The following is a 12,764-nucleotide window of genomic DNA, read 5'->3' as shown; positions in this document are numbered from 1 at the left end:
TCCCTGCCTCTAAACGTTAAGCCTATATTCATCCTAATGTGCATGGGCACATAGGATAGCATTGAGCTGCTTCTACAGGCAAACATCAGAAGCAGCGATTTTAAAGCCAGTGTGCATGAAGCCATAAGGAGAACTCCTTTGAGGATATGAATAAATGCCAGTAAACTTACATAATATCCATTTGTGCGCCCTGCAAAAATGACAGTGCTGAAGGTTACTAATAACTTCCCAGCAGGTGAATGCACATTTAAAATTCTAACAATTTGTAGATCGTGACGCAGGAACAAAAGGTTTATAGGTTTGTTACTTAAAGTGGATGTACACCCAATTCATGAAATTTGAGCTGGGCACATATATCTGCAGTATTTTGGTATCTCTCTTCAAAGAGCTAAGTCCCACAGCTCTCTCCTGAACCATTTCTGTTATCAGCCAGATAACTCCTGACAAATTCTCTGACACATCAGATAAAAGCAGCCTGAAATGTCTGTCAGGGGAGATTGCTAAAATAGATTAGCAGGGAGCTGGCCCTATTACAAAACACCTCAGAGAGTCTCTGCCTCATGATGAGAGGGGGTGTGTGCCTTTCCTCCAATCAGAAAATTTAGCTATCTTGGCTGTATGCCCAGACATCACACTCTGTGTTAAACAGGAAGAGAATATTTTCTAACATGATCTAAACAGTATATAAATGTGAAGACAGCAGATATACATGTAAAACCTATGTAGGGAGATTTGGTTCATCTCTTTGTATCATCTGAGGCTGTTCACTTCACTGGGTGTATGGAGGGTTTACGTCCACTTTAATATTTATTTTGTTTGTAATTTGGTGGCTAGGTCTTTCCCTTCTTTCTCCCTATGATAAGATAGATGAAGCTATAAATAAGATTTACATTGTAATGTCTTTCTGGCCAAAGGCTGATGTGAATGGGATGATATACTCTATAAAACTCTACAGAATATGCTGGCATTATATACAAATAAAATATCAAGTTTTGCCGATATTTCCTATTTTAGTTGTGTACTATTTTGCTGAGTTTTCGTTCACTGCTGTTTAAATGTGCAAGGTAGATTTAGGAGTCATTCTTAAAGGTTTATATACGCACATGTATGTTTTGTGTGCTCATCTAAGAAGAACTTTTTTAGGGCCTGGCAGTGGTGGACACATCTAAGATTTTAAGGGCGCTCCCTTCTCACGAAAGCAATAGTCTGTTTTCATTAACCTTAAGCCATCATTCCAAATAATGAAACTAAATGCCATTAATGAAATTTTTTTTTGTGCTCACTAATTTCAAATCCAAGTGGGATCAGAATCACATAGGACCTCATCCCCATCTGTATTGCCTGTCATTAAAATCAGACTCTTTTGGTCTTATAAGTTTGTGTGTATTTTTGTGCTGTATTCATTTCGTAATTCAATTAAACATGCTTTAAATATTACCTGCAGCTTTTTTTTATTAGGACAATTATAATTTTTTGACCATATAACAATTCAGTCACAACAATGAAAGATGATTGTCTACAAATTTACATACTGCATGTGGTTGTACCTGGTTTTCTGCCACCTGGGCTACAACCCCTATTCCTATACCCTCCAAGCAGTGTTCTTCCTTTACTCCAGTACATGAGACTGTCTGAGCTGAAGTGGAGGCCAAAAATCAAGAGTCATATTCTTATCACACATTTAATTGATGCTCACATAATAGAAAAATAAGTATAAATTCACACACCATTTCTTAAAATTTGATTTTCTTAACACCAAGTTAATTATTGGCTATAAATTTGTATATCTGCTGCAACATGCACATACACATTGAGGCCGGGTTCACATACGTGCAAATTCCAATTCACATCCAATTCACATCCAATTCGCATTGCATGTCAGGCCTCTTACACAACCGTTTTCCTCTACAGAATCCATCAAGAAACTTGGTGGCAGAGCTTTTTTGCAGAGGAAACCGGTCATGTGTACGTTTTTCATCGAGGAAACTGTCGAGGAACTCGACAAGAAAAAAAAGAGAACAAGTTCTCTTTTTCCTCGACGGGAATCTCAATTTCCTCGTCCTGTTCCTTGTCGGGCTGGTTTTCGACGGGAAACGCGAGCGTGTGTATGCGAAGAAACCCGCGCATGCTCAAAATAAAGTATGAGACGGGAGCGCACCTTTGGTAAAAGTAGCGTTCCTAAAGGAGATAGCACATTTGTCACACTGTAACAGACTGAAAAGTGCAAATCGTCTCTCACCAAACTTTTACTTAACACGCAGTAACATGAGATTAGCAAAAGCAGCCCCAAGGGTTGTGCCAGTGGAATCGAACTTCCCCTGCCATTGTATGTGTTGTACGTCACGCGTTTGAGAACGAGGAGATTTGGTCTTGACAGTGTGTACGCAAAGCAAGCTTGTCAAGTTTCTCGACAAGCCTGACAAGGAACTCGTCGAGGAAAATGATGCGTCTTTTCCGACGAGTTCCTCGGTCGTGTGTACGAGGCCTCAGTGTGATCAGCTCTTAAATGAGGGGCATAGAATGCATGAAGGTAAATAACCTGCAGCCTTTAGAACTACTTTAAAGTGATGAAAACCTGGACTTTAAAGTGTACCTTTGCTTTGTTCATGCAAGGCAGGTTTACTTTAATCTCCCTCCCCAGTAGCACATACTTCCCTTTCCTTTGCCGCTGTATTTGGCTTCCAGAAGCAGAAGGCGGCACCCTGCTCCCTGTGTAAGATAGGAGTTGTTCAAGTCATAGCTTACACTGGGCGATAGACTTTTTAAATCCAACAGTGATGATGCTTGGTGATTGATCTGGATCTGTCAGAAGGAATGAGCCAAATGCTTCTCCATACCCAGGAGTTTTTAACTGGAAATTACAGTGGGCATCACAGATAATCTCATTCACACAATTTTTTTACATGTTGCACCAATTTACTAACTTGTCATGGCTGCCAATATACACATCACCTATACTAGACATGGCAATACATACTGTACAATGCACATTTCAGAAGCACACCTGGGCTCATTCATGAAAAACGTAGAAAATGAGCCACAAACGTGAATAAGTCCTTAACTGAGGATGATGAGCTAATAAATTTAAAATATTTTTTTACACTCCAAGAGACCTGCATGAACACAAAATTTGTGGCAATTAATTCATAACCAATTATCCGCAGTAAAAAACAATACTATAATTCATCATGCCTAAAAACATTGTATTCCCTTGATGAGATGACGCCATCATTGTCGTGATCATTTTTCTTAAATATGTCAGTTAAGATCCGGCCATGTTCGGTAGGGGCTCGCTGTTTTCCATCTTTCTTAAATTCTTCTGTTAAGTAATGACTTATCTGCATGAAAAAAATATAAAATTATTTTATAGCCAAACTGTTTTTTTAAACCAAACATATATCTATTACCAAAACCTGGAACACTTCCTGCCCTGTGACAGTGAGCAAGTTCCCAATCATCTGCAAAAAGCATTCCTCTTCCTGTACCTTCAAGTTTAAAAAGGGGCGGAAATGTTTGTGACATCATCGACTTAAAGCGGAGTTCCACCCAGAAATGGACATTCCATTCCATGCGCAGTAGGGAACCAGGAAGTGAAGCCGCAAAGCTTTACTTCCTGATTGATTGATTGAGATGGCGGCAGCAGCACCCGAGAGCCGAGGGACAAATCGGCTTCGGGACCCGACATCACGGGCGCCCAGGACAGGTAAGTGTCCATGTATTAAAAGTCAGCAGCTGCAGTATTTGTAGCTGCTGACTTTTAATATATTTTTTTTTTCGGCGGAACTCTTTAATATGGGTACGTGGCAACATTAGGTCAATGGCATTGACCCAATATGGGTATATAGCTGACTGCTGAGCTTAGTGCTGAGCCATGGAGGTATCTCAAGAAGAGGCATCGATCACCCAGAGTCGCAGATCGAACAGCATTCATCTTGACTGCCGTTGCTGCATCGCTGCTCAAGGGGGGCCCCCTAACCGAACAGGCAACTTACGGTCGCACATGGACTGCTGAAGTATCTGGTGACAGTTTCCCTGACCTGCACAACAACCATAACCAACAGTAATACCCGATTTCAACTTCAGCTCAAGGAAGAGGCCTTATCATCCATTGACACTTTCTGTTACTTTTACTTGAGAGCAGCCACTATTGATGCCAGTGACAGAACACCAAACCTGCCATTACCCCAGAGTGCTGACTTTGATTACTCTTTGTAAACGCCCACTTGCTGAATAAGCCTGTAGTGCCATTTCCTCCCAATCCCTCCCTCCACGTTGCTATTTTCATAACTTAGAACGTGTTTATCTTCAGCTAGCCGACTTCATCCCAGAAACATCTCATTGCTTTTGCACATCAACGTTAAAGGGCCCCAACTGTGGTGGCAGAAGCTTACATACCTGGGGGCAGAACTGGTTTGCTGGTAGTGCATTAAACTCACAGGCCTAAGCCTAGCCTAGCCCTCTTGTCTTAGAGCCCTTAATTGACCTAGCCTCTCTTACCTATTGTTCGTCTTCCACATTCCCCCTGGGGTGTAATCTCTTAGTCAAAGTGCTATTGCTTATACTTTTGGTACTGCAGTACAAAGGGCCAGATTCACAGAAGAAGTACGCCGGAGTATCTACTGATACTTCGGCGTACTTTCAAATTTGCCGCGTCGCATCTTTAGTTTGAATTCTCAAACCAAGATACGACGGCTTTTGGCTTCGATCCGACAGGCGTACGGCTTCGTACGCCTTCGGATCATAGGTGTAATACTTCGGCACCCGCTGGGTGGAGTTCACGTTGTTTTCCCACGTCGGGTATGCTAATTAGCTTTTTCCGGCGATTCACGAAGGTACGCGCGGCCGTCGCATTCTCTTACGTCTTTGCTAGTCGGCTTTTCCCGGCATATAGTTAAAGCTGCTATTTCGTGGCGTACTGTATAGATAGACCTGCCATGTTAAAGTATGGCCGTCGTTCCCGCGTCGAATTTCAAATTTTTTTTTTTTTGCGTAAGTCATCCGTGAATAGGAAAGGACGTAACTCACGTTGAAGTTCAAAAAATGACGTCGGTGCGACGTCATTTCGCGCAAAGCACGGTGGGAAATTTCAAAACGGAACATGCGCAGTTCAATTGGTGCGGGGACGCGCTTCATTTAAATGAATCACGCCCCTTACCCGCCCAATTTGAAATACGCGCAGAGAAATACACTACGCCGCCGTAACTTACGGCGCAAAATCTTGGAGAAGTTCAAAATACGCCAGGTAAGGTACGGCGGTGTAGCGTATCGCTGATACGCTGCGCCTGGGCAATTCTACCTGAATCTGGCCCAAAGAGTCTAGTCTAAAGCCCCATACACACCATCAGATTATCTGCAGATTTTTGTCTTCAGATTTACCAAAACCATATAATATGAGGTCAAACCTTAAGAGTTTCAATTTGTATGAAATCAGGCAGGCCCTTGTACTACATGGTTTTGGTAAATCTGAAGACAAAAATCTGCAGATAATCTGATGGTGTGTATGGGGCTTTAGGCTGCATTCACACCTGAGCATAGCATCGCTTTTCCAGTGTGCAATTTTGGTGCATTTTCATGTGTGGTTTTATACAGCATTTTTGAGGTTTGGCATTTTTTTTATTAACCAATAGAGAAAACTATCTGTTGCATATTTGCTGCTAGGTTTTTCAGCTTTTTTTTTGCTTTTGCATCAGCTTTTATTTCTTTTTTTATTAATATCATTTATTAATTTATTATTATTTTTTGTTAAGGCAAGGGGTTAGAGTTAAAGTGATTGTAAAGTCTCGTCTTTTTCCTATAAAAATAACAGATCCTCCTCTCCTCAGGTCCCTCTTCTGATCCTGGCTCCTCACTTCTTTTCAGTGCCCCCACAGCAAGCAGCTTGCTATGGGAGCACCCGAGCTTAGTCAAAGCTCCGTGTGTCCATTCAGACACAGAGGCCCGATTTGGCTCTGTTCCATCTCTTGATGGACTTGACAGCAGCGGGGGCCAGTGGCTCCGCTGCTGTGTCTCAGCCAGTCTCAGCCAATCAGGAAGGAGAAGCTTGGATGGCTGAGACACTCGTGGACATTCCTGGACAGAGAGGGACCTCAGGTAAGTGGGAGGGGGAGGGGGGCGGCTACTGCACACAGAAGGCTTTTTATCTCATAGAATGCATTAAGATAAAAAAACCTTCTGCCTTTGCAAGGTTGGGGGTAGGTTAGGGTTAGGATTAGGGATTGGGATTAATATTTTATTGTCTTCTTATTATGTATTATGTATTTATGCTAGGGTTAGGGTGTTAATACTACTACTATATTAATAAATACATGAAAAATAAATACACAAATAAATAAAAATAATCATAAATAAATAATAAATACAATATATGAATACTATGTAATAATAAATAAATACATAATTAACCCCTAACCCTTAACCACTTAAGGACTGCCTAACGCCGATATACGTCGGCAGGACACAATCACGTACAAGTACGTGGCCCTTTAGGTGCCCAACCGTGGGTCGCGAGTGCGCTGACCTGGTCCGATGCTCCGTGACCGTGCCCACACTGCCGGTGTCCCGAGATCGGGTCACAGGGCCTGAAGAACGGGGAGAGGCGAGTGTAAACAAACCTTCCCCGTTCTTCTCTGTGGCTTGTCACTGATCGTCTGTTCCCTGTCATAGGGAATGACGATCAGTGACGTCACACGTCCAGCCACGCCCCCCTACAGTAAGAAACACGCAATAGGACACACTTAACCCCTTTAGTGTCCCCTAGTGGTTAACCCCTTCACTGCCATTGTCATTTTCACAGTAAACAGTGCATTTTTATAGCACTTTTCGCTCTGAAAATGACAATGGTTCCAAAAATGTGTCCGCCATAATGTCGCCATAATGTCGCAGTCACTAAAAAATAAATAAAATAATAATAATAATAATAATAAAAAAAAGCTGATCGTCCCCATTAGTAGTAAAAAAAAAATATTAATAAAAATGCCATCAAACTATCCCCTATTTTGTAAACACTATAACTCCTGCGCAAACTAATCAATAAACGCTTATTGCGATTTTTTTTTACCAAAAATATGTAGAAGAATACGGCCTAAACTGAGAAAAAAAAATGTTTTATATATATTTTTGGGGGATATTTCACCGCAGAGGTGATCAAATACCACCAAAAGAAAGCTCTATTTGTGGCCACATCACACGACAGTGCCGAATCGCAAAAAGGGGCCAGGTCCTTTACCCACATAATGGTCCGGGTCTTAAGTGGTTAAACAAATTAAATAATAATAAACACCCTAAGTCAAAACAAATAAAATATTATTATAAAATAATAATAATAATACTATTAAATTATGTTTAATAATAATAATAATAATAATAATAATAATAATAATAATAATGTTTTTTCTTAGGGTTTGGGTGTTTAATATTTATATTAATAATATATTTAATATTTTTTTTAGGGTTAGGGGTTAATTATTTATTACATATTATTCATTTTATTTATTTATTATGTATTTCTGACGCTTTAGTTTTTTGTGTATTTTACATTTATTCATATATTATTACCATTTTTTATTTGAGCATAACATTTTACAAAAACGCGTGAAAGCGTGCAAAAACACGCAAATCGTGCATTTCCATTAATTTCTATGGGAATAAAAACGCACACCAAAAACACGAAAATCTACCCAAGTTGAGCTACAAAAAAAAGCTCCTGAACTTTTCTGAGCTTCAGGTGACTTGGAATGGAGATGTGAACCAACTCCATAGAGAATAATAAATGTTTTCTCCTCCAGCATTGGAGCTTCGAGCTACAAAACGCTGAGGTGTGAATAGTCCTTAAAGTTACCTGGGTTTATTGTATTGTATTTTTATTGCACTGATTCCAATATGTTGACGCCGAACTACTGATCTGCTGTATTGCCTTTTTTTACTTTGGCCTGCCAATACAATCTTTTTTCCTAAAGGCCTAGAGCCAGAGAAAGAGCAGAGGACCCAAAATGACATATATAAGCAGTTGTGCCTGCCGCCCCCCCCCATCCATGCCTGCGGCCTTCTGATCTACATTCAGGGCGCCGGACGCATTGATTCCAATGGCTGAGGTGTGTTTTTTAAAGCATATGATTAGAGCCAGAGGCTCTAATAGGCTTTAAAACAGGATGGGCTTGGGGCGCAGAGCACTGCACCCCGTTCCCACCTTTATGTGTGAGAACAGTGAATATTCACCATTCTTCTCCGTTTTCATCACGGCCAATCAGGAAGCCCCTATTGGCCAGGGAGTCTTGGGGGGGGGGAAGTGTTGGTTGTGCCACCCCCCCCCAAATAAAAACTGCATATAAGAAAACTGCCAATAAACATTTGTGATTGGATGTTGGGTGTATCCCCTGTTGGGGACCCCTTCCTGTTAAACTACAATCCTTGGCAGCAGAGCCAAGGTATGACCAAAGGTATGTGTAATTTATACAATCGAGAGAGCCACATTTGACTGGCAGTTGGGGGGTAAGAAGTCTACACTGGAGAGCTAAAACACCCTGTACATAAATGAATGGATCTGCTAGCCTCCCTTCAGCCATTCTTCATAAAATGAAACTGTTTCAGCTGCTGTGGAACTACAATCCTTCGAATTCCCAGTTATTCCGGGACTTGTAGTTCCAAGAAAAATGAAAAGCCTCTCTGCATTCTTATAAACCACTATAAACCTCATTAACAATTATTGCACATCCTGCATTTTTGTATGCTCATAAAATATTTGCTTTGTTATTAAAAAAACAATCAGTTGAATAATCATATAGCATAGAAGTAACACTAATATAACTGCCATATTTGCATTTCTCAACAAGGATTCATTTGTTATCGACCCTGCAATTGTCAGTATTGTAACAAAGGAAACCATTAGCCAAACAGTTTAATAATTTACCATTTAGGCTAAGGATACTGATGACAGCTACTTAAACATTATATGTAGGTCTGCTTCTACAGAATACCTTATTAAGATCAATATAGCTAATTAAATATCACAATTACATGGCCACTTACAAGGAATATTAATGTATACCCTGTTTAACATTTTACTTTACTGCATACATTTTCTGATTATGAATGGTGCTTATTTACCTTAAATGGCTACATCTGTTTTTTTACCAAATTTGTGCATAAATAAAATGAAATAGCGTGGTGCTAAATTAATACAACATGAAAGAAAATATACCGTACTTCATGTGCATAAAACCCTCATATAAATGAATGATAAAAATCTCAATTCATAAGTGCAAAAATGTGAAACAAATGCAAATTTACATTTCATAAAGAATACACTAAAATCAAATTTCAAATCCTATAAACAAATAATAAGTCCCAATTCATGAATAAAAAAAAAAAAAAAGGCTAATTCATTTGCAACATCCCAAAAACTATAATGTGTATAGTCCCATATCCAAGTCTAAGTGAATGCCGCTCTTATCCAATAAATATAACCAATCCAAGAAATACTGTAGATCCAATACTAATCACCACAGTGATATCACTCGGGATATAAGATAAGGTTGGCTTCTTACCAGATAGTGTGGACCACAATAAATGGTCATCAGTGCATTTAAAATAACTAGGATGTCTTCCTTCAAGGCCCCGTACACACGACCGAGTTTCTCGGCAGAATTCAGCCAGAAACTCGATCGGAGCTGAATTCTGCCGAGAAACCCGGCCGTGTGTACACTTTTGGCCGAGGAAACCGACGAGGATCTCGGCGAGGAAATAGAGAACATGTTCTCTATTTCCTCGTTGTTCAATGGGAAATTTCGGCTCGCCGAGATCCTCGCCGGCTTCACAAGGAACCCGACGAGCAAAACGATGTGTTTTGCCCGTCGAGTTCCTCGGACGTGTGTACGGGGCCTAAGTCCTCATCCCTTTGCTGCGAACTCTCCCAACAATGTAATGCAAAGCAAGAAAAAGACATCTCACAAGATACACAGAGCTTGTTCTCGAGCAGGCAATCTCCAAAACACCAGTTTTTCAGCAGTCAGAGAGCATAAAGGCGTCACATGTAGGCCCTGCCCGATGCACGTTTTGTCAAAGAATGACATCTTTAGGGGAATGTGCCCTTTGTCCCCCAAGGGGCCAGATTCTCGTAGTTTGGCATATTTTTGTGCGGGCGTAACGTAACCTATTTACGTTACGCCTCCGCAACTTAGACGGGCAAGTGCTGTATTCTCAAAGCACTTGCTCCGTAAGTTGCGGCGGCATAGCGTAAATAGGCCGGGGGAAGCCCGCCTAATTCAAATTTGGAACAGGGGGGCGTGTTTTATGAAAATAACTTGTGACCCGACGTGATTGACATTTTTCACGAACGGCGCATGCGCCGTCCGTGGAATATCCCAGTGTGCATTGCTCTAAAGTACGCCGCAAGGACGTATTGGTTTCGACGTGAACGTAAATGACGTCCAGCCCCATTCACGGACGACTTACGCAAACGACGTAAAATATTCAAAATTTGACGCAGGAACGACGTCCATACTTAACATTGGTACGCCGCATGTACGCCACCATATTGCAGGGGTAACTTTACGCCGGGAAAAGCCTAACGTAAACGGCGTATCTGTACTGCGTCGACCAGGTGTACGTTCGTGAATTTGCGTATCTAGCTGATTTACATATTTCTAGGCGTAAATCAGTGTACACGCCCCTAGCGGCCAGCGTAAATATGCAGTTAAGATCCGACGGCGTAACAGACTTACGCCGGTCGGATCTAATAGAAATCTATGCGTAACAGATTCTAAGAATCAGGCACATAGATACGACCGCCCAGACTCAGAGATACGACGGCGTATCTGGAGATACGCCGTCGTATCTCTTTTGAGAATCTGGCCCAAAGTCTCTCTGAGGCTCCGAATACCAAATCCCTGATGAGAAGGACTTACCTGTCTTGGGAAAACTTTAAGTCAGGTTTCCCATTTGTAACCTGAACCCCTAACTCTGTATGGGTGAGAACCCCTGAGTACTACAAAACTGTATTTAAATCACCCCCCTAGAGGGATAACAGCTCACAGTTTGTGTTTGTTAATTAATAGAGGACCTATAAATATGTATTTGTGTTACTCCATGTTTAAATTTAGGCCAAACACAGCACTTTTCAGCCTTCAATAAAACTTTATTGCTTTAAGTAAATCGTAATCTGCACTTGAAACAATACATTTTTATTAAACAATGACAAGTGCTGTATGAAGCCTACATTTGTACTTAAAGCGGAGCTCCACCCTATTTTTAAACATTTGTTTAATCAAATAGCATACTCTAATGCAGTACAAAACGGCATCAGTCACTCGGCTTCCTGTCCCCTCTTCTGTGGGTAGTGCATCATATCCTTCACCCGCACTGTGTCCTGGGAGCTTTTCTCATTGCTCCAAGGAGTCATTGCAGAGCCTCGCCGCCATCTTGCCACACCCCACACTCCTGCACAGTAATGATACAGTGAGAAGGGGGCAAGCGGACATCTTGTTACACCCACCGGAGTTTTAGACTTCAGTTATTTTCAACACAATACGGAGCTTATATGCTTAAATACAGTATCCGTTTTGTGTTGAAAATAACTGAAGCCTAAAACTCTGGTGGGTGTAACAATATGTCCGCTTGCCCCCTTCTCACTATCATTACTGTGCAGGAGTGCGGGGTGTAGCAAGATGGCGGCGACGGAACTGAGCATGTGCGGGAATGAGCGGCGGTGAATGCTGGGAGTTCAGCATTCACCAAAACAAGGAAGTAAGTGCTTGTGGGCTTATCATGCAAGCAAAATGGAAACGGCGTTCCTGCAAAAATAAAAGTTAGGATTCCAGACTAAAATGCTGTGCGGATGATTAGAAACGGCAGAGAAGTGAGTACTCATTTGATATGCTTTCAATAATATAATGCCCAAAAAAAATAAAAAAAAGAGGGGGGGGGGGGTGGCGTGGGAAATCCGTTTTAAAGGGGTTGTAAAGGTAAAAAAAAAAAAATCCTAAATAGCTTCCTTTACCTTGCAGTCCTCTCCTTCGATTCTGCTTTTAAATGTCCTTATTTCTTCTGGGAAATCCTCACTTCCTGTTCTTCTGTCTGTAACTCCACACAGTAATGCAAGGCTTTCTCGCTGATGTGGAGTGTCATGCTCGACCCCTCCCCTGGAATACAGGAGAGTCAGGACGCTCTCTACGTTGCAGATAGAGAAAGGAGCTGTGTGTTAGTGGGTGTCCTGACTCTCCTGTATTCCAGGGGAGGGGGTCAAGCACAACACTCCACACCAGGGAGAAAGCCTTGCATTACTGTGTGGAGTTACAGACAGAAGAACAGGAAGTGAGGATTTCTCAGAAGAAATAAGGACATTTAAAAGCAAAATCGAAGGATGAGGTAATGGAAGAAGGACTGCACTAAGGTAAAGGAAACTATTTAGGAAAAAATATATTTACCTTTACAACCCCTTTAAGCTGGTCTAGCACCCATGGATGCTTGCTGTGGCCCTAAATGACCCTAAAAGTGAATGGACTAACTAAAACGTTAAATGAAAACAGTCTGCTTGGCATAGAAAAACGAAGCGAAACAGTTTAAACTTTTGATACACACAAATAAGCTTTCGGTTCACCACCATCACAAGCTTGTCCCACCAAAGGGGTTTTTAAAGTTCCTGCCTACTCAGGAGTCCATAAATGTCTCATGAGCTCAGCAAATGTGTCTCAGTCATCACCCAGTCCTGCTCCACTCTACCTTACAGACACATACTGACTGCTACCTGTTCCTTTTCAGGCCTCTCCTGC

At 41.4% G+C, this 12,764-nt stretch overlaps 1 protein-coding gene across 1 annotated transcript in view; it reads right to left on the bottom strand.

The window, feature by feature from the left end:
* Nucleotides 1–2,567: 2,567 nt before the first annotated feature.
* Nucleotides 2,568–12,764, bottom strand: part of FKBP7 (FKBP prolyl isomerase 7) — a 28,575-nt gene continuing 18,378 nt past the window's right edge. The window contains exon 4 of the mRNA XM_040357657.1: nucleotides 2,568–3,338. Coding sequence (XP_040213591.1) covers nucleotides 3,177–3,338 — 162 coding nt within the window. The 3' untranslated portion in view covers nucleotides 2,568–3,176. The remainder of the gene's footprint in view (nucleotides 3,339–12,764) is intronic.

The sequence above is a fragment of the Rana temporaria genome, chromosome 6 (genome assembly GCF_905171775.1).
Source record: "Rana temporaria chromosome 6, aRanTem1.1, whole genome shotgun sequence".
NCBI classification, from domain to species: domain Eukaryota; kingdom Metazoa; phylum Chordata; class Amphibia; order Anura; family Ranidae; genus Rana; species Rana temporaria.
The sequence above is the reverse complement of the archived record's forward strand: the minus strand, read 5'-3'. Positions and strand labels throughout refer to the sequence as shown.